A 27,404-nucleotide genomic window follows, 5' to 3' on the forward strand; every position below is an offset into this window, starting at 1 on the left:
AAGGAAGTAATTTAAATTTCTCAGAAAGAATATGGACAATGAGCTTGGTAATTCCTGTTTGGTACATTGGCTTTGTAAATTCCATTATTCAATGTGACCAAACAGAAATATTGCCTGTGGAATGAGGCCTGGATCTCTAATTATGGAAATTCTGTACCTATGGGGGACAGGTCCAGGCCTCCAGTTTGGAAGATCCTGTGTCCAACTGGCTAAAATTCACTCATGAACTTCCTATACAAGAACAGGAACAGAGATGATGGCTACACACTCAACACTATAGAACCCTTCCTGTACCTACTAATGTCATATTATGCAAGACTCAGCATCAACTTTATGTGTCAGGGATGTGCCAGGCTCTGATTGTGCAGTAGAGACTTTTTACAAAAGACAAAATATGCCTGATTCCTATATCTCTTGCTTGGATTCAACATGACAAAACATCACATTCACATATTCAGAAGCTGCTGCCCTCAAGCTCTCTATGACACAAAAGAGGAGTTCCAGGCTTCTTAAAAGGTAAGTTCTATAATTTTCAACCTTTTAAAGGCTGTGTTCATTTAAAAAAAAGATCAATACCAAGGGGTTTCCTTCTCAAGAATCCAGGAAAATGGTGGGTTTTCATAAATCCTTCCTCTTGTCAGAAACACATGATAAAGCTTCTTCAAATGTCTATGAGAAGTGAACAATCTGGTTACACCCATGAATCTTGGTGATACATTCCTATTGTAATTCTTATGTTAAAAATGCAAAATGTTTGGTTATAATGAAACAACCTACACCTCAGAATATGTATGGGAATAAATCTGAAGTAGAATGTGATAAATTATTCTGAAATATATGATATAAACAATGACACTAGTAAGTGTGCAAATTTTAATAAATACTCCCACTTTTTTTTTTTTGTTTTAATGGTTTTATGTTCAGAGCTAGGAGATGGCATTAGATAATGGTTCTTTCTCAGAACACTTGTATTAACCTGGATTTACATTTTGGTACCAAAGGTCATGGCTGTCATAAACCAGTGTTCTCTTGGATTTCAGTAAGCATGAAGAGTTTAATTTCTGCAAGTAGGCAACACTGGGAAGCTAAAATAGGTATCAGAATCCCTCAGCTGTTCCTCACCTCCTCTGCTCATACATGTCTGTGTGGTTTTCTATGCCAAGTGGAGAAATACAATTGGCAACCAACTTCAGGAAGAAACAAAGGATTTGGAACAATTTTAATGGAATTTATGCATGGGCCTTATAACAGACAAACAGTTTTGTCTCCCTCTCTAGAGCATATAATTTAGTAACTTCTTTGAATTGCACTAATTATACAACTCATGGGAAAAATGTAGAGAATTATCCACCTATTATAGATGAGAATAGAAATCGTAACCTGCAACTGGTAAGATTTTCCTGCTTTTGTGAATATATTGTTGTGTACTAATGATGAAGCCACATTCACAATAAATGCTGTCTCCGCACACCAAAAATATCCAACATGTAGAAATCTTTGAGTCAACATATGATTTTGACACATTTTCTTGTAACCTGAAAAAACACAGTAAGAAGCCTATGTTTTTATAGATGTAATATGTCTCATTAAAGGAAGAAATTTTTCTATTCTCTTTCAGACAGAAAGGTGAAAGTTTTTATTCATCAACTGTGCTTGCTTCTGCTGTTGGGATTCATAAAAATTTCAAAGGCTATCTATGTTATCATTGCCAGTTTGTGAATCTTGCAACAGTCAGCTTATAGAAACAGCACTGAAGAGTGACTGGTTTTAATGCTCATGTATGAAACGTATTTATTTATATTTCTTTGGCCATCTTAGAAGTATTTGACCTGAAAGACTGTTCTATAAATTGATATGGATATGATATCAAAGGATGCAAGAAAATGCCTTAAATGTTTGAGTAGTTCTTGGAGGGACGTGTCTAATCTGCAGTGATAAAACACTCAGTTGAGAACCTCTGTTCTTAATTTTCTGATTAGCCATTCTCAAGAGGTACAGCCTTCTCTGAGAAAGAGCAACATTTCCATAGTTTTGGTGCTATGAGTCAGAGTCAAGTGCAGAATGGGCTCATGGAGGTAACTGTATTCACATATGATAACAATTAGGATGTCTGGTGAATGAAAAGGTGCCAGTGCCATCTCTTTACTTCAGCTTGTGTAATTGGAACTGGTTAATTTTCCTCACAGTTTGGGGTCCCTCATTCTGCAGTACAATCTACAGTCTCTGGCTAACTGACCCCACCTCATTTTGACAGAGCCTGACTTGCACTTAACCTTACTTAACTCAGTTTTGTATCAAGCTGCATAGACCAAGTTTGGTTTGGAGGATATCTAATCCAATTCTTGATCTGAGCATGACTATTTATTGATCGAATTTTAAGGCAGAAGTGGAAAGAGAAAAGGACTTGAATAGAAATATCTTAATTTTGTGCCATCACCATGAAACCACAAAATTAAAGATGAGTGCATCACTGTTTGCTGCCTGAAACTGCTGAAGTTTCTATGATTGATGCTGAGTATGAATCATAGATTGATGCTTGCATACAATGATAAGGCATGCTACAATTATGTAAGGGTACACAAACACACACCTACACTGTGGCAGGTGCCAGGGTACTCCCAGATTATTGTTAATCTTATGTTTTCCAGGCAGGCCACTCTTCTGAAGTCTCTGTCCAGTAAACAGCAGCTGGCAGTGACTAAATGCCAGCAGACATGTATATGAAGGCAGATAGTTACTTTCTTTTTAAGAACTGTGTTATTCAATATCACACATTCTGAAGGGGAAGAAATTGAAGCACAGTGGGGCTTGCAAAGTACAAACCTCATGGAATGTACAAGATAGTGCACCTAATTCCTGATTAACATGAAAGAATTATGTGACAGAGAATGATCAGAAGACTAATTTTAATTCCAAAGGGACTGTGTTGGACAGTGCTAAAAAAAAAAAAAAAGGAGAACATATTTAAAATATTCCAAAGCATCAAAATGCAGTAGAATGCATACAGAATTTTCCTTTGGGGAAGAAAAATGTCATCTGGAAAGAAAACACCATGTTTGTTATGTGATGGGTGTTGGCCATGCCAGTTAGTGCACAAAGACTCCAAAATTATCTGGGAAATGAACACAAACAATCTGGATTTCTAGTAAATTAAGACTCCCAGTTATGTTATTGTAGCCTGTAAATCAATGTCTTGTAGAAGGAGAAAACATTTGATTATTAATATTGATCATCTTGTCCACAGGTATTTTCTGAGAAAAGTCCCACATATCCTGCTGCTCATTCACATGTAGTTCACTGCTCCCTACAGCACAGGCATGACTATTTCTGGAATTAATCTTTAGGATTCAGTGACAATGGTCTAGTATATATATTAAAGTTTGGCTTTAAGCCAGAAAGCAGAAAAGATCAAATCCCATATATAGTACATTTGTTTAACAAAGAGAGAACAAAGGATACTTCTTACTTTTCATAAGTTTATAAGCCCAAACCAGAAAGCCAACTTTAACATAATTCTTGTTTTATGCATGAAAGAGGAAGATAACCTTAGTGCAAAGAGCAGATGTATCTTGTTTTCTTTCTTTGTTTGATGTTGTACATTCCTTGATTTTCCTTTTCTTTGGCACAAATTTGCTCAAATACTTATTTTTTTTTAATTTTTTGAGGGCAATTACAGTAATGAAGATCTGAAACATTTATTGCTGAATTAGAACAGCCTAGCGGGAAGGGCTGAGTCAGAATGAATTAAAATGATTTCATAGAGCACACACAAAGCCTTTGTGTCCTAAGGAATGGCTGAGTAAATAGCTGGTATTTGCTTGCTGAATAAAAAATGCCACAGCCTTGAACATGCTCTGCCCCCTGTTCTCAGTATCAAGAGCAAGGATGTTCCCAGCATCAAGGCATATTTTGAGAGCTCCAAGCTCTCAAGCTCCAAGCATTTTGGTAGACTGCTTGTTCAGTGGTTTACTATTCTGATTTTGTGCACACATTTTTTGCTGTCATAAAATTTTTATACTTCTCACTTTTCCTTCCCATTGCTAGAGATGATTTTTGTCAGGGCAGTGGCAAAATTATGGCCAGAGTTAAGCACTGTAACTCTAATTTTGCTCTCTAATGTTTCCTGTCTAATTACTGTGGAGTTAGGGGGGCTCCAAGTGGCTGGGACAGGGACTCTCTGGGTCCTTAAATAGGGACAGGGAGGAAGGACGAAAAATCATTACTAAGAAGCTCCATATTTGTTAAACACCTTTTTGTTAAATATAAATGTGAGAAAATGCAGAGTTTTTCATGAGGAAAAAAAAAATCAACTGACTAACCCTTTAAATATTTAGAAATTATCTCTATTTATTTTTTTGTTGTTGTTTAAGATGGGGTCGTTTTATATTTTAGTCCCTTATTTCCTAGTCTGTCCCAGTTTACTTGTGCTGCAAATTTCAATTATCATAAATGTCTCAAAACACCCTGTAAGGGTCAGTCCAAAGTTTCTCTGTTAGGAGCCCTAATGAGTGATTCATGCAAATATTCAGACTACTGAATATACTCTTAAAAAAATATTTTCTGTAAGTATCTGACCCTAATGCTAAATCATAAAATAACAGCTCTGCTCTGAAAAAGAAGTTTCTTCACACAAGCATTAAGTGCTTTGAGATCTGTGTGCATATATTTAAAATCAAATAGTTTTAAAAATTATGTATGACATGACTAAAGGTCAAAAAATAATTATTATAATTCATTTATGCATTCCACATGCACTTTATGAAACTGCTGGCAAGGAATATTTATAGTTATTTAGTATTTCTCTCTGCCAAGATAGTCCCCCATCATTTTCCTGGTCTTTTATGAAGAGTGTATTGCAACATGCAATCACAATTTGCAATTGGTAAAACTATGTGATGCCACTTTTACCCCTATTGCTTTCTAAGTCATAAATAGGGGCTGCAACAATGCCAACAAGCATGTGTGAACTGCCTCGAATTCATTCTGTCCCTTTCTTCCACAGAATATGCAACTTTAATGCAAAAACAATGCATCTTGATAAATCGTGTTTTCTTGTCAGACGTGTCATATCATCATTCTCTCATTTTTTCCCCACATTTCCAAAATATCATTAGTGATTAAATGAAACTATTTGCATAGAATCAAAAAGTAAAATTCAAGAGCCACAAAACATAATTCTAGTGCTTACTATATATTTTCCCAATGATTTTTTCCAGGACTTTAATTGTCCACTAGAGAAGATATACACAGTTTAACTGAGATACAAGCACTGTGATCTGTATTTCTGTGTTTCTTAAAAAAAACCAGGAGTTTCTTAGAAAAACCCCAAACATGAAACTTTCTGGCTAGTATTGACAGCAGGCTGTGTTTCATACTGTCACCCTGACAAATATTTAGATAGCATTGAGGAGACTTATCTTTTATAATTTTACATTCTTTGCATTTAATTAACAGGCCTGACATAAAATTAGAAGGCCATTGACTTGAGCACACATAGCAGTTGTAATGTTAGCTTTTAATTCAATTATGCAAATATCAAAGCATAGATGGAGAAGTTAATGAAAAACCTCCTCCAAAATTAAATGCATTCCCCAGTGCTCTGAATCTTTTGAATACGAGACTAACCAGGGAAAATCACATCTCCATCTTTTCTTTTTTGTTGTGGAAGTAGCTTTATAAATGTTGTGAACTTTTAAATGTTTTTAAATAGAACTATAGTTAACTGATGTACTAAGTGCAGAGAAGTTCCTTGCATTTCTGTTTTCTTGCAAATAATTTTATAGTTATTATTACATTACTCCTTACTGGCATTGCCATTTTTTGTATATTTGCCAGTGTGATATATTCTTCTGGAATTTGTCTATCTAGAAGTTTTTGAAGTTGTTTTTAATAATCAGAATAACTTTCTTCACTAGTCAATTTGTTATTTTTTCTTCATTTCAGTGATGAAAGACAGTCTTTAACAGTGTCAACACTTAGATGATCTTCCAGCCTTTTTTCCATATATTTGTCTCACAGATTATATTTTTTTCTTAACAGAACATGTACAGGTAAAATGAAGCTAAAAGGCATCTCTTACAGATATTGTAAAACCTGCTAAACACACATAAGAAATGATGCTAATATTTCCTTTTTCAGCTTTATAGCAGTATCACTAACCACAGCATCTCCAGTTGAATTGTCAAAACACTGCATTCTAAACTAAAAATTCTGTAATATGAAAGCCCTTGATCTTGCAAATATTTTGCTTCTTAACATATGCAATGTAAAACTCATCTAAACCTTTAATACATGAACTTACCTCTGCTTCCCTGAACTTGGAGGGCAAGGCAAATGATCAAAAATATTAATCCAGTTTTCAAATGCATACTGTCTGTTGATCATTCAGTTTTCAAGACCAGTCATGCAGGAAACAAGAATATTTTGGACAAGTAGAAGAATTCTGTTTTCTTAGAGAACAAAAATCCCCAAATGTCTTTATTTTTCAGGTGTCTCCAGCCTTGGACTGCATTGAATTGCAACAGGTGCCGGAGTGCAAGAGCTGGGCGAGCCCCTCCAGCGCCCACTCTTCTAGCCTGGAGCTGGAGTGGTAAGACAAGAGTGACGAAGTTTTGAAAAAAAAAGCAGTGTCTGTTTCTGGAATAATCTGTTTATCTGCTGCTCAGACATAATCCCTCTTACGGTCCAGCTGGAAGAGCTTTCTTCATCTTATTAACCTTCTGGAGCGGCATCTGTCAACCCCAGAAGACTTCAACAGCACCATGATAAACAAGGGAAGTCTCTTCTAGTTCCCATTGCCTCTGAGCACTGCTCCTTGGGCATTCTGGAGGTGGGCATGTGGGCACGGGGAGAGAGAAGTGTGATGTTTCCAAACCACTGACCATAAACCCCAGGAGTTGGCTTTTCCTGAAAGAAGGCACAACACTCAGCTCTTCTGCTGCCCTGCAGTCCTGTCTCCCTTCCTGTCCCACGAGGCTGCTGCTGCAATGTTCCCCTTGGAGCAGTGATGGTGATGTTCTGTGACAGTGCTGAAGTGATGACTCAGCAGTGCTCAGGGCTGGCACACTCTGATGCCAAACTGTGGCTGGGGCAGGGAAAGTGCTGCCCAGTGGGATGAAAAGAGAAAGTGGTGGGAAATGCTGTTTCAGGCACACAGCTCTAACTAGGCCAAAAACTGCCAGTGACTGAATTCACTGTTCCAACAGCTCTGCTCCAATTTCACACATAAATATTCTGGTTACGCGTTGGCAAGTATAGGTGTTCCATACTTACCCTTTTATTTTCCAATACTTTTTTATACTGTTGCATTACACTTGAAAATGCTACTAGGTAGGCATTTCTGGTAGTTTCTCCCCATTAAAAATTTGTGTCCAAGTGCTCTAACATAAAAGGAATCTAGACTGGCAGCAAGAGTCTGTAAGCACAAGTTACTTAAAGAACAACCTTCATGTGAACCCAATCAGTATTCTATTTTTACTTAGGATTTAAACAATGGTAACCTCCCTCCCTTTCCAAGATTGCCTGATTTTAACTACTCAGACTAGCTACCATGCAGACTTGGCTGGGACCAGATGAGGTTTGTCTTTGTTTTAGTGTATAAACTTTCATACACATTGTTTTATTTGCTCAACAAAATTAATTAAGAATACCTTGCCAGCAGCACAATGCAAAGTGGAGATGATTAGGGTTTCTACTGAATAAAAATGTATTATTATATAAGGATCATTCTTTAGCAGTGCCAATATTTGTCTTTATATGTTTTACATATAATGATGATATTGTATAATGTGTAGCCATAGAACATGTGTGAACCAGGTAAGCTTTAGTAAACATTTATATGCATGTTATACTTGAAAGATGAAGCTGCCCCCATATGTTTCTTTATTTTTAGCTACTTCAGCTTTCAATCTGCAACAATTGGAAGCAAAAGGAATTTTTCTCAAGGTGGTGGAGTCTGCCATTTCTGGTGTCATCTGAGAATGTGGAACTAGTGAAAGGCAGATAATTTCCTCTGAGCCCTCTGGGTACCAAACTCCTATGGAATTTGGTAGGAATGTGATCATTTAATTCCATTAGGAATCTAATTTGTCAGACTACCTTTTGAAAATGTGCAATAAAGAGATTTACTTAATTACTCTAGAAACTGGTTAGTGAAGCCTGGGTTAGGAAACAGAAATCCTATATCAAAGCTTTCCTATAAAAGTGTACAAAAGTGTGTTTTTGAGCCATTCACATGTTGGAGGAGGCAGACATTTAATTATCTTTCAGAAATAAAGGAACAAGAACAATCCTAAAACATGGCACTGTTTTTAGTGTCAAGATATGACTTAAGGAAAAGATTGAACTCTAGAGGTAAACTATGATTAAAAATTAGTAGGGCAGGAGTTTGCACACTTTGAGATTATGCTTAAATCGTAAATATTTCAAGCTGTTTTCTGCTAAGGCAGTCCCTTCTATGTAGTTCCATTTAATTAAGAAATTTTGTAACTAGCCTTGATAACTGCCACAGGGGAAGCGAACAAGGATGATAAACACTCATTAAAACCAAAGCAATATTATCTAGGGACCACTCCATCTCTAAGTACTGCAGAGTTTAATTATAGGTCACTGTTAATTAATCTAGAAGTGTTTCTTCTAGTTGGTTTGCTGTCAATAATAATTATATATTATTAAAAAGGTGATTTAAAAAATTCTGCTGAAACTCAATAGGGCATTGCAAGTATACTACCAAGACATGGGAAGGGCAAAACTGGATGCCAAAATATCCATTCACCCAGGAAAAGTGCCTACAAATGGGTTAAATTCCACTTCTTACTGGTCATCTGAGTGCATTGCTGCACATACCTAGAATAATCACTGATATGCTGCTTAAATACAACTAAATTTGTCTCCTTTGGTTGCAAAAACCCCAAAACCAGACAGTTTAGTCCTTCAAGGACTGCATTCAGAAGACCTGTGTTTTAAATTATTGGTAAGTCTGGGACTCAGGACGTTGCCACAAAAAGATGAACTAGAAGTTGTTTTGCATACTGCTGAATTTTAGATACCCAGCGTAGGTATGTAAATCAGGGTGCCAGCCAACTCATGTTAGTGATAAAAGGAAGTCCTATTTTATGCTATCAGCCAGAATTTATATCATCTCTGTTCCACTTCAGGTAATTCTGTACCCTGAGTAATTTCTCTACTGGTCTAGCCAACTGTTTTCCTTAAAATTTCCACACTGCATTTACCTGAGAGGTGTTTCTCACCCTGGGGAAAGGGAGATATAAAATTTTGAAGTAAGTTTGAAATAACCTCAAGCCTTTCTCTGGTATTTGTTATTTCCATAAGAGCCAGATAGAAGCTTAGTAACCAACACACATGGGGCACAGCTTCAGGCTTCTGATTAAAAGTGAGGAACCCTGGATTCTTCTGGCCCCTTCTCTACTCTTGAATTTGGCCAAACCAAGCCTTATCTCTCAGCCTTCTGATCTATTTGGCTATAAGGAAATATTACCAAGCCTTGAAATCTTTGGCCTGAAAGACAAGTGACATAAAGGTTGAGAGAATGATTCAATTATTCAGTTTTTCTTGTAAGATGGAAGAAAGAAAATACCCAATTCCATTTTCAGGCATCTATTGCCTACCTTCTTCCTGAGCTTTTATATTTTGATCTTGGCAGCTTGCTGAGACAAAATAATTTCCAATTTAACGATGATATTAAAAAAAAATTTCTTCCTTTAAGTAAAAGAAAGAATTTGAGACATTTTTGAGCAGTAAAACCATCTGGGAATAGGGTACATAAGCTCCTCCAGTTGCAACAAAATCAGATTTCACAAAATCAGTCAAATGCACTGAAGGCAAGCTGGGAACCAGGTCACTTTTGCTTTCATGTTCTTTATGTTATTTCTTTATCCATTTATTTGCCATAAACACAGATAAGATAGTAGATTAACTGAGTCTTTGATCTCATCCATGACTGCATTTAGGCACTGAGCTGTAATCTCTAACTCAGAGTAACTTTCCATTAAAGTAAAGTTTACTGCTCAGGCTGAGAGCAAACTCATCTATTTTCTGTGACACCTCTCTCCTCCAAAACCAAGAGCCTGATGTTCTGCTGTCCTGCAGTTGCAGAGGCCATGGTGAAATTCTAGTCCCAATACCAAATTGAAGCAGGTGATGCATTAATGCAGCTCTCCATTGCCTTTCATGGACATAACCCTGGGCTACTTCTGCAATCAAAAATATCTCCAGGTTTCTCTGGGGCCTTCAAGAATCTTTGCTGTTGTGCTGTTGCTATCATGGTTGTGAAGTCCTAGAACCCCTTATCAGTGAGAATAGGAAAAGCGTTGTGTGAATATATTTGCATGAAGGGCTACCAGTCAATGTATGTCTCAGGGCTGCTTGATCCCATTACCTCTGCTTTCTTCGGAAACTTTTTTAGACTGCACACTCCTAAAAGGATTAATGTACTTAGATGCTGTTCAGTGTGACAAAGGAGATAAGGGTATGAAAAAAGCATGATAGTAATTGAGCAATACAGCATAATTATGAGGAAAATCCCTCAGCCTGCTTTAGAATGGTCACTGATAAACAAATGATGCTCATGTTGATAGTGATATGACTTTGGTATTTTCTAATGTAAATGGAACTAAAATTATTTTTTTCCCCTATTAAGCAGCAAAACAGCAAGCTGATCACTGCTTCCAGTCAATGGAGATAAAGACTAGAGTACATCTGCTCAAAGAGATTATCATTCACTTGCATACCAATACACAACCTTCTGTTACTCATGGGGCTGCCTTAAGCTTCTACCCTAGGGAGTCATAAGGAGCTGAAACATGTTTCTTCCTATGTCTGGCATGTTGCTTTTCTCTTGATGCTGGGAAAGGACCTTTCTAGATTTGGCTGATAGATAACTGATAGATTTACTCTTCACAAAACTCTCCTCAGCAGGGTAGCAACTTCAGTTGAACATTGTAGCTATCAGCTTTAAAAAATGAAGCTATCAAATACATCTCTTCACATGAAGAAAGCCTGCAGAGATGGGATCTTTTGCCATAATTTTTTACTCTAAACAGAATAAGAAAGCTGTTAGCTCAGTTTCTTCTAATGGTAATAGGAGATGTTTAGCAGTGACAGAGAAGGCAAGAAGGGAGATGTCTAAAACACTTTTTGAGTGTAAGGTAATAGTTACCCTTTCTTACTTAGCTTAGCAATGTTCACTTTTTTTCTTTCACAGTTTTTAGCTATTCCTTGTCATCCACAGTGTCTGCATTTGTTCATCAAGGTTTTGCTTTCTACATTTACAAGTGAAAGTTAAGTATGAAATTACTGTATTTCCTGTACACAAGACTGATCTGGTAGGAGTTTCTGGAAAGGTCTTTCAAAAAACCCTAATGTGTGCTCCAGGGTTTTATGCCACTGAAGCTGTGGTTAGAGGGAGAGAAATGAAAAACCTACCCAGAGAGATAAAAATATACACAAATGTATGGAAATTTTTATTCATTTTGGAAACAGCATATATTTTTTACCTAAGAGTTTCTTACTCTTCTTTTTCAGGAGGGGATGGGTGGTGCTATTGTTTTCTGAAAGGGGCAGGTGACAGCCAGCAGGACTCTTAAAGAGCTGACTTGAAACTTCCTGATCTATATGTTTGATGATAGCTATCATTAACAAAGTTAGTGGCTGTCATAATTCACAGTCCAGCAGAAGTAAATATAAATATTTAATTACAATATTTAATTTCAAAATGTTATTTTCAATATTTAAATACAGGAAAATAGGAAATTGTGTAGAGGTTGCCTTTAATTAGGGTGGGCAAGGCTTGGAGAATTTTTAAATAATTTAAGCACTCCTAATATGCATATTGTTGTTTCTACTTCAGTTGCTTTCAGTAATCTACTGTTTGAACACAGAGAAGTGCTGTGAAAAACCTCTTCTGACAAAGTTGCTTCAGGAAGCAGGTTGTCTGTCAGCTGCACAAGTATTGACCTCTCATCTGACAAGATTTTTTTATGCTTTTGATGGAATCCTATCTCTGTGTGTCCAACAGTATCATGTTTATCACTGTGTACATAATGGATTCTGTGTATGTGCAGTTTTCCCAGTACTGTTGCTGCTGGTTCCTTCCATAAGTTTTGATGTTGTTGTTGCCACCAGTGAACTCCCCCATGCTTTATCTTCTATAACATTACCGGTGTGACACTGCCATTACTCATATCATGCTTTGCTCCTTGTATCGCATGGTAGCCTATCTGTTAAATTAATTTTTAAATTATTATTATTATTATTATTATTATCATTTTCCATTATTTCTGAAGAGCTCTGAGCCAACAGGACTTTATATGAATCTTGTAGCTGCATTTTTGGAAATGTATCTGATGTAAAATAAAGGTATAGAAACATTTTATTTCTTTAAAACCATGCTATAGCTCTTGGTATTGCTCAGTTGCTCTTTCTCATTTTGATATTTGGTATTGAAAAGCTGTTACGGAAATATCAATTAGATGAGTTATTACTCAGTGTCCTTTTTTAAAAAAAATTGACTATTTTTGGCTATTTTATGTGAATATTAATTGTCTTCAGAAGCAGTTACTGTAAAGTTGTTCTCATACTTAAAAATTGCCTCATCACTTTCATTAAGCAGCTTGAGAAGTTGTCATGTATAATTTAATAAGGTTGTGACCTTGTTTTTCTATGAAGATGTCAATTACATCTCACTTCCAGTTTTTTTCCCCCTCCTTGCAGATTTGTATATCTGAAAGTGTTGGCAGTTTCAGTGTGCTATTCTACAAGGCCAAATGTATTATACATGTATTACTCTGCATGCTGAATACAGCTGGGATTGTTCAGCTTTCAGAAGAGATGACTCAGGGGGGACTCAACAACATTTAAAAATACCTGATGAGAGGGAGGAAGGAGGCAGGACCAGGCTCCTCAGTGCTGCCAAGCAAAAGGGTGTGAGGCAACAGTTACAAACTGAAATATAAAAAATTCTATTCGAACAGACTTTTAAAAATAAAAGAATGATTGAACACTGGGACAGGGGTCTCCAGAGAGGTTGTAAGGTCTGCATTCTTGGAAATAAGCAAAACCCAACTGAGCAGCCTGTTCTAGCTGACCCTGGTCTTCCTGGGGTTGGACAATGAGATCAGCATGGGCCCTTTGCTCACTCAGACATTCTATGGCACTCTCATAGTGAGCAGCACTTCAGATTACTGCAGGCCCTCTATAAGATACATTCAGCTCCAAACAGTATTTTAAAGGGGTTTCTGTGATGTGGCAAATATATTCACACACAAAGATTTCAAAGTACAATACACACAGAGCAGGAAAAATTATTACATGTACAATTAGGAGTCTAGGAAGCTGAATTATACCTCAAAGAAGGAAAAGTTTAGTCTGAATAAAAATAAAAAAAAATTATAGAATCTGTTCATGTCTGGAACAGAAATCTGTGATGATCTGTGTATTGTTAGAAATGGTGTTAATAACCTGTTCAGATTTTTATTTTTTATCATCATTCTTTCTGTGATTCCTAGAATAGACTTCAAAATTTCAAACAATATTGTGCATACAAATTCTCAATTAAAGATAACTCTTCCCCAGGAAGAATGCAAGAATTGATCAAAGTAATAGGATGGGAATTCAAAAATATTTTCTCAATATAGGATCAGTTGTGGTCAAATTACTTGCAGTTTAAACCTGCATCCTGAGATGCACTGATGGGGCATATGGTTGGCTGGAAGGGTGAAGCTGAAAAGAAAATCTGTTGTACACAAATCCCATTTTCTTTCCCTTTCAGTCCAGAATAAACCCTAAATTCTCAGTCTTTGATTGATATTTTGTATTCCTTTTAAAAAAATCACATTTTCCAACCAATTATTTGTTCAAGTACCATTTTTTTTTATTCTTTCCCCTGGTCACCATCTGGCCTCTCGTCTGGTCTCTTTTCCCTGTGTTGCCACCTGCTTTCTCTGCTTTCTGACCTTCCTATTTCATTCCATCTCCTAACTTCATTTTGCTTCCTTCTGCAGTTTTCTCATCTCCTCTGTGTGTCAGCCTGAAGTTGCTTTCCAGCCCACTCTGGTACATTATTTTGAAAGATCAGTGGAGTGAAGGACTCTTGTGTTTATTAGCTACCCCTGGTAGATAACTGCAAGGTAAAAAGTGAGAAACTATTCTTTTATCTTATACAACACCACCATCCTCTGGCAGTTCCTCCATCTTTCCCTTTGAATTTCACTGATGGCTACAGCTATGTACAAGTAGCTCCTGTCTTCAGAATCTACCAGATAATTGCAATTTAGAAAATAACTTGCATTTTATAGGAAAAAACTAAGCAACTGTGGTGTACCTTCTTTCTACCTCCCAGCAGATTGTGTAAATACAATCACATCTGTGAAGGCTTATTTAGCTCCTTTTCAGACATCTTTTAAATTTCAATTTCTCTTTCATCATTGCTACCTTCAGATTCCCAGAGTGGCCCCAGTTTCTTCATGCCTCAATGCAATGAGGGCTGTCCCTGGAGGATGCAGCCTTCAGAAAGCAGGCTCTGCTGTCAGCTGAACTTGATGCTTTTTAATGCTGATGGGAGAGGATGTGTTTGTTATGTGGGTTCTTCTCACCTTACCCCTGAGATAACTGAGCAGTGAACTGGGATTCCTCATCATTCTGGTCTGAGACAGCAGAGAATAGGCTCCCTCTGGGATCCAGCAGCTTTTTGCATCACATTGGTGATCAGCCACACAAATGGTTCTGGAGGAGCCAGCTCAAAGCTGATTCTGGCACAGAAGAAGTTAAAACCAGCAAGTTTTCTGTATAGCCTCACACCTGTGTGAGACACAGTGGCTGGCTGTGTGTCCTTATTACCAATTCAGGGCTGCCTCTGTGCTGTGCACTGGTTAGAGGTGAGACAGGTAGTGCCTCTGTCCCCATACAGTTCACACATGGACATCTGACTGCTTTTTGCAGCTCCAGTTAGGAACAGACACCTTCTGCAACCCCCTGGGCTTCATTTCTTACAGAGCCTGAGCTCAGCCTCACTCCAGAATCTCTGTGTGCCTCTCCTCCCTCCCTCTGGCCATCTTTAATATCTATCCCCTGTCCTCTGTCTTTTTGTCAAGTAACCCTTTACTAATTAAACTCGGCCCAAAGGACAAGTAAACAAAAGTAGGTGAGCTGACATGAAATTTGCCAGCTCTTACTCCTCTTGCTCTGCTTATGTGCTTAATCCTCTCTCTAGCTTTTATCTGCCTGTCTGTTTAGATAAGAAACTGTTGTGGAATAGGGATGCTGTGTGTGTATTGCACAAGCCCCACTTTCATAAACATGCTGGTAACAAATAACTGCCACTGTCACACTATATTTGAAGGTCATCAGAGGCTGTCTTGAGGGTGCCATGTCTCGAAGGTGTTAGTGGCAGCTGTTTTACAGCTGTCTAAAATCTGTTTGCGATTCTGCTTCTGCAAAAAGGGATTTTTTGTGAAACTGCTCACATTCTCATCAGGCTGGAAGCTTTGTTTGGGTTCAGATGCTTTCCTGGATGCTAGAGTCCATGGAAATGTTCCAGGGGAATTTTCTAGACCAGCACTTTAAAACAAACAGGTCTCTTTGCCCTATATTCACATGTGAGGACTCAGCATTAGCTTCAACATATCCCTTCAAACAGCTTGAATAACTTGGGATGAAACAAAAGGAACAGCGTCTTTGGAGGATGTCACTGCCCTGTTTCCTTCATTCACCACAGATGCCTCTGTTTTCTGGTTGAATGTGCATTTTTGAGAACTTCTGTAACTTGTGTAGCAGTTCCAAAAGTCCATCTGTGTTTATGTGCAGCAAGTGTTGAAGCTGTAGCACCACACATTCACCATTGCTCAGAAAAGAGAGACGAGAAAAAAAAAAAAAATTAAGCAGCCAGGAACAGCAAAGCTCTGTGTTAACTTTTTAGCAGTGACTTAATTAACTAATTTAAAACAAGTATGATCATCCTTATTTAATGCACAAAACATAAGAAATCCCAGGTTAGCATCTCTCACCAGGAACCCATGCAGGATTTTAGAAGCTGTCTTGTCTTGCCCTAGGATCTCCACATGAGCAAGTGTGATCATGACATGTGAAGAAGTTCTTGCTTTCCTGGGACCTGAGTTTTCTCTTAGAATTATTTGTGGGGTCTATATGAGACCAATTTGCTCAAATACCTTTGAGGCATTCATCAGTCAAATAGTCTTAAATTGTAAGAATTCTTTCATCTTTATCCTAGGAAAGTGATAAGCATAATATTGTCTAAACTTACAAGAGAAAGTGAAAACAACATTCTGTCCTGCCTTGACTGTCAAATCCATATTATTCCCTTTTTTCTTTCCATATTTTTTCCCCATTTTTTCTCCATTTCCTTCTTTTCATACATGAAAAACATGTCTGTATATCTTAGTGTTGGAGTCGACCCTCTGTTCTTGGCTGGAAAGAATTAACTATTTTAGGAAATCCAACACCTTATGAACAATCCAAGAGAATTCTTCACTAAGCTAAAATTCCTGGACTGGTATTGCTCTGTCTTACTAGTAATGCAAATTAGACAGCTGATTTTAAAAGAGAACAGTACTTATTAAGCAAATTTTTGTTGGTTTTGTGTACTAAGGGCTTTCCTGAATATGCTTGTGGGATGTCTCTGGATGATCCCAGTTCCAGGTCAGGTTTCAGGTCAGATATATAGGGCAGGGTGCAGCACAAATTGTTGCTATTCAGACTTTTTAACTGGCAAGAGGGGCAGTTTCCCGTGCTGGTATTTTCAGGACTGTAGTTTCAGGTTTTGTGCTGTCTGGATTTGGATGCAGACATGTGCCACAGCTACAGTGCCAACAAAAATGGGGGACATTTTTTATGCCAGAGAAAGGATTTAAGGGTGAGATGCTCACTTTCACAGAAAATATGATACTGTTAGTATATAAAGACATCTGTGGCCACTTTTGAGAAAAGTTGCATATTTTTTTAAAATTCTGTGCTATAAGGTATAACATATCTGTTAATAAAATTTCCAAACAAGTTGGGACTCATGAAGGTCAGAAAAGAGAAGTTAATTTACTTAAATTTAAAAAATGAGTTCTTGGAACTATGGAAATTATTAGAAAAGAAATCACACTCTCATTAGCAAAAATCCCTCATAATGACCAGGTTTTTGTCCAGAAGCATAATATAAAATATAAAAGCAAGTGCAAAAAACCCAACAAACCTACAAAATAAAAAGAAGTTGGAATGCAGATATTGAGATGAAATAAAATGGATCATAAGGAAGAAGAAGAAACAGAAGAAATAGGAGGTCTAGAAGCAGCAAACACTTAATAGCAACACCAAGAAAAATAGAAATTATAGAAAGCAATGGAATATAATGCTATATATAGCACTCAGGAAACAGATGTAATTTTTACTTAACATATCCTAGAACTTTGCAAAGCCAGGAAACAGTAATGCAGAGATGGGCTGAGTTCCAATCTTACACATACTTTACAAATCCATGATTAGGACCAGTATTCCTATGTCAGCTGTGAAATCTGCTACAATACGACAGTCTGATCAAATTTTATCATATATAATAGCCTCTTATCAGTATTCCATTTTCTAATGCAGTAACAAAGTCTTATCACATATGTGACAAGATTCCTGATAATGAAGATAAGATAGATAAATTCCATGGTAAAAAAAATTCAAATGCATTAGAATTCTCCCAACCAAGACTTTTGACATTGATTTCCTGATGTACCTTGGAAACAGTGCTTACCCAGCAAGTTTCACAGCAAAACAAATAAATAAGCAAAACTGTTGAATAAAAACATTTCACTGCTGGATTTGTGGATGCTATATTGTAGCCACATGTGCTGCATGCCTCATGGGAGCAGATTGGATAAAAATGGAATTCCCTGTGAGGAAAAATGCTGATTGCATATATCTAGACCAAGGTATAAGTGATTTACCTGACAAATAACACTTCTATGTAATACAAAGTATTGTCTATCACTATGAGGATGATTGAGAAGCATAAAGCAAAGGTACAGAACTCCTTTTTCAATATTCTAGAGCCTACCAAAAAGTACAGAAATGTTTCTGTAATGCATCATCATTACTTCAAAATTGGGTCTTTATTCACAATGGAGGAGAAATGTTTTCAAATTATATTTTGCTTTTCTGCAGGAAAGCAGTTAATGGCACATAAATTTAAATTGCTATGAATTATGTTACATGCTTAATTTTATTGCATTCATTAAATTATATTACTTTCCACAAAGAACAGTGTGCTGTAGAATAGTTGTCAGTTTAAGTGTTTTGTAAAACTAACTGAAAAGTCCCACATGGGACTTAATAATTTTCTTCTATAGAACTCAGACATGAGTGCAGACAGTTCTTCTGAAAACTTGCAGAGGCTGAAGACAGAGCTTCTGTTGCAAGGAAAGAAAGCTTCTCCTTCCAGAAAATTGCACAGACCCAGCAAGAGCAGATAAGTATCTTATATTTGCATTACTGAGACTTCTTGTAACCGTCTTAGTAGACTGGATTTGTTCTTTTTTAGTGAAAGTGCATTGCCTTTCAGCTCTTAAATTAGCTTTATTCTAATTCCCATTAACACACAACAGATGGAGAGCTATAATCTGAAGGGTCCTGTAACTAAGTCTGCCAAGTGTACTTGTGTACAAAGGACTTGATTCCATCATGGTTTTGGCTTGATTTCTACAGAATGATATATAATTGACTTATAGTACATGATCAGCTTCATAAAATCTACTGAATCAATTTTTGAGCAGAGTGTAGTTTGCATTCATGTATTTGACTGAAGCCCTGGGTATGTTCTTTTTTTATGTTCATAGTTTTCCACTTCAATGCATGTATCAGATTTTTTAGATTGTCAGCTATGATTTACAGAGATAGAAACCTTACAATGATAAATAAGTGGAAAAGACAGAGTAGAAATAGGATGATAAGACAAACTAGCAATTTGTTTTGGATTCACGATTTGTATTTTTTCTGGACTGTGACTGGATTGTAAAGGTAGTTTCAGAGACATCCTAAAATTTTTTACACAAGAATCCAAATGCATCTGACCTTTACAAAAGTTGGTGCAAATTTAGAATGAGAATGTATCATGAACCAGAGGTTTCTCAGAACCTCTTTGGTAATATATAGTTTACTTGTGTCATATTATACAGAATATAAAGATAGTGAAAAGAGCATCAAGTAAAAGGTTCACTAAACATCTTTTTGCTGAGGTGCTTGTTGAGGGTGGGGGAACTGTCAGTCCCACATATTCACAATACATAAAGCAATAGAAGTGAAAAAACAAGAATGCACGTATTTGTTAAACTGCAGAGATTAACTCCCCATCAAGCTGTTATAATTTATTTCAGTGCTATTGGAAGGCAATTAGAATAGTTTCTACAGTTCTTGCTTTTTTTACACTTACAGAGATTTCTTTACAGAAAAAAACATTTAATATCAGGGAATTCTGATGCTTCTGCATATATTTCTACTTCATAATATAAAAGAACATTGTGAAATTAAATGACAGCTACTGAAGCACTAGGGAATATAACAATATTGTACAGCATTCTTTCAGTTTGCCCCCTGATAGAGAAATAAAACACCTTTTCTCACCTGTTTTTGTGAGACCTATCTCGCATCCACAAATACAGAATGGATACTTCAATACTGATGGTCAATTCTGAAAATTCCTTTTTGTTGGGTGCATTACAAAAATGCATTCCTTCTGCTGATAGAACAGATAATATCAGCTCTTTTGTTGTAATGAAATGGGCCTGTTCTACTTTAACTGTGCAGTTGGGGCTCCTGTAGAAGTTATTTATACTCTCAAGGGACCCAGTGTGTAGTTTTTTTAGACCAGAGTTTGTGTTTTAAGATTTGTTTCTTATTTTTGTAAGGCTTAACTAATTTGTAGTTAAATTTGAGAGGGGATTGGCTATAAAATTGTTGAGTCCAGAAATCCCGTCTAATGAGGAAGCAGAGCTTATGGGAAAATCAACAGGCTTTCACCCCCACAGAATCTACTTACGAGAAAACCAAAGGGTTTTCTTCCTCACAGAAATTACTTCATTATTCCGGAGACTGCATATTGCATAAGGAAAATGAGTAGATGGAAGATGCCAGAGCTGTAGAAAGGCACAGACTCAAGTGGAGAGGGAAAGTACCAATATGTTTATGGCACATGAACGAGTCAATTGCATCTTTAGCTGCCATTGGTAAAGCTATTAGTGTAAACTGGACAAACTGCAGGAGCTGACAGTCAACAGCACCTTGTCCTACTGAATGGAAGGAATGATGCTATTTAACTGGGATTAGCTAGCTGATATTTCTGGATATGTAAACACCTGGATTACATCTTCAAAATGGTAAACAACAGGCCTTCTTAAAGAGGAGACCTGTTAACAGGATAGTATCAAGCATAAACACAGCAAGCAGACTTCCCAGAACTGACCTAGTTCAGCTTTGTGTTGTTTACCAGGGGCTACACCTCCTGCAGAATCCTGCCAAGTGTGCAGGGACATCTAATGACTGAATCAGAGACTGCAACTCAACACACTGAGGGCACCTGAGACATAACAGGTGTACACAGGAGAGGTTGGGGTGGGTGCAGGCAATGCAGAAAATTGCCTGACATGCATGCAAATATCACCTTATAATACACAAAAAAAAATATTCTCTGAATAGGAATGCTGAATGAGACTTTAATTGAAATAATCCAGACCAATGCAACATTAAAGCTGATTGAAACAGACTGAAACCAGCCAGCTCCCACCTCCTGTATTTTTGCAATTAAACGGTGTGTAGCTTTAAAGTGACAGGATGTATCTATGTGTAAAAAGTCAGAGTACTGCTCATACAGGAAAATCATCTCAGCAGCCTACTTAAAGCATAAGGATCTGGGGAAGTGTAATTAGACCAGTATTCTGGGAATTTAGAAAGCTGGATTGAATTCTGTGTTTATCTACAGACAACTGCATGACCTTCAGCAGAGTCCTTGGGTCAGATGGCCAGGGCTGCAGTGAGGGGGAGTTAGAGGCTTAAAAACCTCTGATGATCTGGAGCTTTGTTGATCAGCCTAGCTCATTGCCATGAAACTTTCCTCTCTCAAGGCAGTACTGGGAGGACAAATGTGTTAAAACTGTGCTTTTCTGGTCATAAGAGAAGGACCAAAACCAGTTCAAAATTGGAAGGTTGTTCTTGTGAACAATTGCTGACCACACCTTTATCTTCAAAAGGTACATGCCAGTGCTGGATTGAATCATAATGGGATAGATTTTCTTTCTTGCAAGGGAGAAGTAGTTTTCTTGTGGTTTTGTTTTGTTTTGTTGTTTTTGTTTCTTTTTCCCCCCTAGGTATCAGACAAGACAGCTTCAAGTCTTAGTTAATGATCTGAATAAAAACCCCAGCAAAGGAACCTTTAGCTAGTCAGTTCTGTTTTCATCATGACTCTACAGTGAATGTGAATTGTTATTAAAAATTTCATGGTACCCTGATGTTATTAAGACTGACTGTCATTACTTGCTTAGCTTCAATATTTTTCCAGGATTTATAAAACTCCTACTTTCCATAAAAATAATAATAAAAAGGGAATCCATGATGGATTTCTTCTGTGCTGGAAATGTCAGTGAGCTCTGGGGACATCTCTTATTGTACAGGCCTCTCTGCTGCTTTTTAGCCTTTGATGTTTCACCATATTTCTTTTTTTCTCTTAATAAAATCTACTTGAAAGTTTCATTCCTGAGGAACAAAAGCAAATTTCAACCTTTGAACGTCTCTCTGTATCTTTCTCTTATAAAGTGGTTTTTCAGGAATCATCTCTATCATCTTTTCAGCAGTTCCTGAAGCATAAGTGATAACTTATTTGTAGAAAAGATAAGGACTGTTTTAAGTTTGTTTACATAAGACTAGAATAAGGATCTTACTTTTGGATTCAAAGAGTTTGTTTGAATTTACCTGCACTGATCCAATTTGTGCTTTTTAAAAAAAGATCATCCCACAAAAATTGCAAACACAGATCTGTAGATACAGGCAGCAGAAATAATATTGGAACTGTATTTATGCCTTAGCTCATGACTATTGGTTTGTTTACATTATTAATTTTTGAAACCATAAATAATTTAAATTAAAAAAAGAAAAAGGAAATTATTTAAAAAATTAATAATAATTTTTGCTGCAATTAAAAGTCGAATTGATGGCAGCAACGATGTGCTTCTTTCCTGATAAAAATTTTAAAATGCTTAGCTCTACACAGTGGCAAATGTGTTCGGTCTCTTTGGCATCAAAGGAGTTGTATCATCTTTTATTATAACAGAATTTTCCTAAAGTATTTATATAAAATACATATAAATATATTGTCCACTGTAAAGCATTATTACTCACACCTGTTCTGTTTGTGTATGATTCTAAAAATAACCTTTAGCAATCTCTAAAGGAATTGGCAAAATGTTAAACATAATCCATGGCTGATGTATGCAATGTAATTGTATTAATAAAAGTAAGTGGAACTCCTCCTATCACTCACTGGGGTCTGAATAAAGAGCCACAGAGTCAAAGACCTCCCCAGCTAAGACAAGAGTAGAGAATACCCCAAACAGAAAATATATGCTCCTGAATTCATGTAAAGTTTAAATGTAACTTAATAGGATACATTTAATTGGAATATTGTGCCTGATTCTATCACCTCTCCTATACAACATTCCTTGTATAATTTTAGAAAGAAATTTTCCTGGTTTGGGCAAAATAATCTAATGTAATGATGATTTTTGAGGCTTAATTTATTGATGCCTGTACCTTAATATCCCTAGTTTGAGGCAGATCTAACAGGTGCAGAGCATTTTTAGTACAGTGGGCATTGACAATGGATCAGGCTAAATATTTTTCCTGATTTGTCTGTCTTATCACTGTAGCCAGTGGCAAATTATTAGGGGAAAAGTAGAAAAAACCAGAGAAAATAGTAGTAGTAGTAGTAGTAGCAGCAATAGTAGTCGTAGTAGTAGTAGTAGTGGTAATTGTTGACAGAATTTTCTGAATTTCCTAAATTATGTTTATGGGCTTCCACTGTTTTTGTTTATTTGTTTGGGGTGGTTTTTTGTTTGTTATTGGTTTGTTTTATTTTTCTTTTTTTTTTTTTTTTTTTTCTTTTTAGTTTGTTTTTGTGGGTTTGTTTTTCAAAAACAAATAGCCAAGGCTATTTTCACAGTTAAGCAAAAGATTCAGATTGACAGTGCCTCTGCTAGCCCTGTGAGCTCCTGAATCAACAGGTGGGGTCAGACAGATAATTCCAGGTCATTGCAGGTCTGAGACCTCAACCATGGTGTGGCAAAAGCATTCTGGACACTGTGTGAAACTTTGCTGAAGTCAAATACATTCAGTGGATTTCACTGGTGTCGTTGTTGCTGCTCTAAAATGACTCTCCTTGAGTGTCCCTGGAGAACCTGGAGGTCTTAGCCAAGGTCTGGCTTACTGCCCTTCATTAAGGAAGCACCAAGTGTGCCATCTCCTTCCCACTAGTTATCTTGTAGGTTGGTCTGTAGGCTAAATACCTCTCCTGAAAATATCTGGGAAATAAATGCCTCAGTTCCATCTGTTTTTCTGGGGATTAGCATTGATTTAATTAAATTTGTTTGCATTTCTAGCATTTCACAGGCCACATCCAGAGGGGAATTAAGACTTTGCTGCACTCTGGCTTCACTTGAGTTTCTCACAGAGTTGTAATACTCTGGAGCTACATTTCATCTGAATAATGTCTATTCCTATAGTAAATTACTGGTTTTGCAATCCACTGTAGCAGGGGAGTAGCTCTGGAAGCACTAAGGCTTTGAAGAAGTGCTTAGACACTGGTCCAGCTGGGTTGTTTGGTTCCTGTTAAAGAAGGATTTAGTCTGAACTGTTGGAATCTTTAAACAATAATATGAATTGGTAGTGACTTATCTGAGTATATTATGGTAAACCTCTAATCTGTTAGATCTATAAAGAGACTGCATATTTTTCTTGTAATCAGAGGTTCTCAATAACGTATACATAGGTTATATAAATACATTAGCTACTATTTTCATGACACTGAAGGAAAATTCTTTAGGCAAGTGCTTCTATTCTAGCTTGGGTAGGTGTGATTTCAATAATTTTTTGAGATGTTTCAAGCCCTTGAAAAGTTCTCAGCTTCAGGGTGTTTATTTTCTTGCATTATACATTTCTTAGACATCCAAGGTAAGTGAAACATTTGCACATTCTGGAAAAACTGAGAGCTGGGTGAAATACTCACCCATATTTTGTGGCTTCTGATCTGCGTTTTATAAAATTTTTTTGATAGTTTTACAGCTAAGGTTCTATGAATAAAATTTATTTTTGCAGTTGTGTATGGAAAGTGTAGTTTTTGTTCATGTAATCACCTTGTTTAACCAATAAAGTAATTTCTAACTCACTGTGATAAGTAAAAACTACACAATTAAAATTACCTTTTAATTTGAAAGATAACATTATGTTGAGGGCTTCACATGAGATCTCTATGTTGTGGAAGAAGAAATTTGTCAACTCTAGTTCATGTTTCCCTTAAGTCTTTCTTATTTTCTTCTCAGGGCTGACACTTTAAAATCTCAGATATGTAACTGAGTACTGAAATAGCACTGTTTAGCATTTGTTATAGTTTGGGTGTTGTGAAACACAGAGGTGATGAGGCATTTCTCTGTGTTGTAGCAAGGACTGCTTCTAGGAGATTCCAGATTGGTTGAGGTGATGATTTGGAAATTATTGTCCTTTTCCTGAACTTAAGTTCATGAAGTAAATGGAAGGGACATAGAAACTGTGATCCATAAATGTGATAAAATTTCAGCAGTATGCAATTGCCTCAGAAAAAGAAATAATTTAACCTGATGCCTGCTTATTTTGTGCCATGTTTGAAGTTGATTACAGGTTTGCAGTTTTGGATAGCATGCAAATTATCTTTAAACACACAGAGACACACCTTAGCACTTAATACATGAACTGGGAAAATGAATCATAGGCTGTAGAACTAAAGTCTACTATCCAATGTTTTTTCAGACATATAAGGTGTGTTTCTGAATGCTGACTCACACCTCTCAAAATTTGCTTTAAATAATTAGCTTTTGTAGGCCTGTCAACTGGCATTTTAAAGTGATGCCACTTGCAGTGCAAAATCAATTAAAGTTCTTCTTATGAAAGAAGGAACATTTAGATCTTTTATAAAAAGATTCCTTTGACTGATACTGGAAAGCCTTTATATTGCAGGTCATATATAAGACCAGCATTACAAAACTTCCACGGTGCCTTCTTTTCCTAGGGCTGTACAAATCCATTTCTCTCAGTCATTTTTCATTGCACCTTGTGCTCTGGCCCTTGACTACTCTGGTGACTCTCACTGGACTTTCTCCATTGTGTTAATGTTTTCCTTGTGCCCTGGGAGCCATAACAGGACACAGGATGCAGCATGTGGTCACAAGCACTCCACACAAGCAGAAATTACAGGGGAGTGAGTAAATCAGCCTGGTGGTGAACAGCTCCAGCACATCCCAGTTTTCATCCTATGGTGCTGAAAGACTTAATCAGCATCCTGCCTAGTAACTACATCAGCAGCTACATCAATCCCTAGAAGTAACTACAGTAACTACATCAATCCTTTAAAAGTTTTGGAGAGCATTCTTAACTTTAGTAATTATTTTTTCCCTTTCTCTTTGCTGGCAGAAAAAGAAGCCAAGTCACTGACTAGTGAAAGGCCTTTTAAAGTCAGCATCACAAAGTGATAGTGGAAAAGTGCTTTGCTATGGCCTGGACCTAACCACTGCCTAAGGAAGATAAAACTGTAAAAGAATTCTGCAAATTTTCTAACTTCAGAGTAACCATTTTGTTTAGTAGTGGAGGTTGCATTTTTTATACAAGGATTAATTTTATAGCTTCCTCCTCACAGAATTAGCCTAATTTCTTATTTTATACTTGCTTAGTCCTATTGCTTTCATTTTCTAGTTGGGACTAACCTCCATTTCTCTCAGTAATGTCAAATTTGTTATTTTATGCCTTTTTATTGAGCCTTGCTGTGGACATCTTCTCAAAGCCATCAGAGAAACTATTTGGTGAGGAATTAGTTCAGGGATGTGGCTAAAGAAAGAAAGAAAGGAGATAAACTGTATCTTCCAATTTTTTCAGTTCTAGAACAAAAAACATAGAATTCCTACTTTTCATTAGGAGTCATGTTTCATTATTAGGTTAATCTGTATTAGATGTGAAGGAACGATTTTCAAATGCTTATTTAATGACAGAACTATAAAATATATTTGACTTTGCAGCCATCATGGCCATGTTAAAAGATTCATATTGACATCCTGTGTGTTAAAATGACAGAAGCAACATTTCAGGTATTTGCATAATCATGGAAGCTCATTCATAAAGAGTAATAAATTTATTGATCACTTAGTAACAATCTGAGAATTAACAAAATCCCAGTGTTATCCTCTCAAGATGGTAAAAGCACAGTTTTATTTCTCTCCAACAGTTATTTTATCCAAAGATATTTAAAAATGTTAAGAGGGGAGGAAGTCCTCAGAGTTTCTTATTCTGGCATTGTGTCATATTTTTATTTTCAAGTCCTTGCACTGAGAATTACTTACAAATTGTGAACTCTAGATAATAAGGATCAACCTGGAGGACCTTCTGCCTTTCATGTGTAAACTGCTCTGTGTCAGGGTTTACAGCAGAAGCAGTGTTGCTATTATCTTCTAGATATAAATGCATTCTGAATTTAAATGGACCAGCTTGAAACAATATAGTTTAAAAGCTTTCTGTTGAATATGTTTAACTTTGTCCAGAAGACACAGAGGCACATACCCCTCTCATCTCATAAAAAAACCAGACATCTTCCATTTCATTTAGATCACTGGCTTGCTTTTGAAGTTTTATTCAATTTGGTAATCTGTGAAGATATTTATTAACAGTTAATTTACACATTTGTATTGAAGGTCAAGTGTTAGCATGCTATTGAGGATTAACTGCCCCCTCTTCTTCCTTTTGGTGAATTTATACATTAAGGTACTCTCACTTCAATGAAAAGCTGTCAGGAAAAGAAATTCACTTTTTGTTGTGTTCCACTTGTGCTTGTTGAAGTAATGCATATTTGAGTGAGGGATCTTTCCTCCTAGATACAACTTAATACAACCTGTCCTTTTGCTGTTGCTTGAAAGGCAGATTCTTATGTTTATAATATTGCACCCTTCTTCTAGGAAAGAATGTATTTTCTGAAATAACCTTGGATTGGCTAGGGACAGGATTAGTTGGAAAAAGATGCTGACTGAAAAATAAGGAAACACAAAAGCCTTATTTTGAAATTAATAGTTAAAACAAGAACCTTGAAAATCATAAGTATGTTTCTACAACTTGGGGGTAGGGAA

General features: G+C 36.6%; 1 protein-coding gene across 1 annotated transcript in view; it reads right to left on the minus strand.

Moving 5' to 3' along the window:
• IMPG1 (interphotoreceptor matrix proteoglycan 1) overlaps window positions 1-6,368 on the minus strand; it is a gene marked incomplete at its 5' end in the record, with an annotated part of 54,448 nt that extends 48,080 nt beyond the window's left edge. The window contains one exon of the mRNA XM_079298293.1: window positions 6,302-6,368. Within this exon, the coding sequence (XP_079154419.1) occupies window positions 6,302-6,368 (67 nt within the window). The remainder of the gene's footprint in view (window positions 1-6,301) is intronic.
• Between the last annotated feature and the right edge of the window lie 21,036 nt (window positions 6,369-27,404).

This window comes from Erithacus rubecula (assembly GCF_903797595.1).
Source record: "Erithacus rubecula genome assembly, chromosome: 2".
Taxonomy (NCBI): Eukaryota; Metazoa; Chordata; class Aves; order Passeriformes; family Muscicapidae; genus Erithacus; species Erithacus rubecula.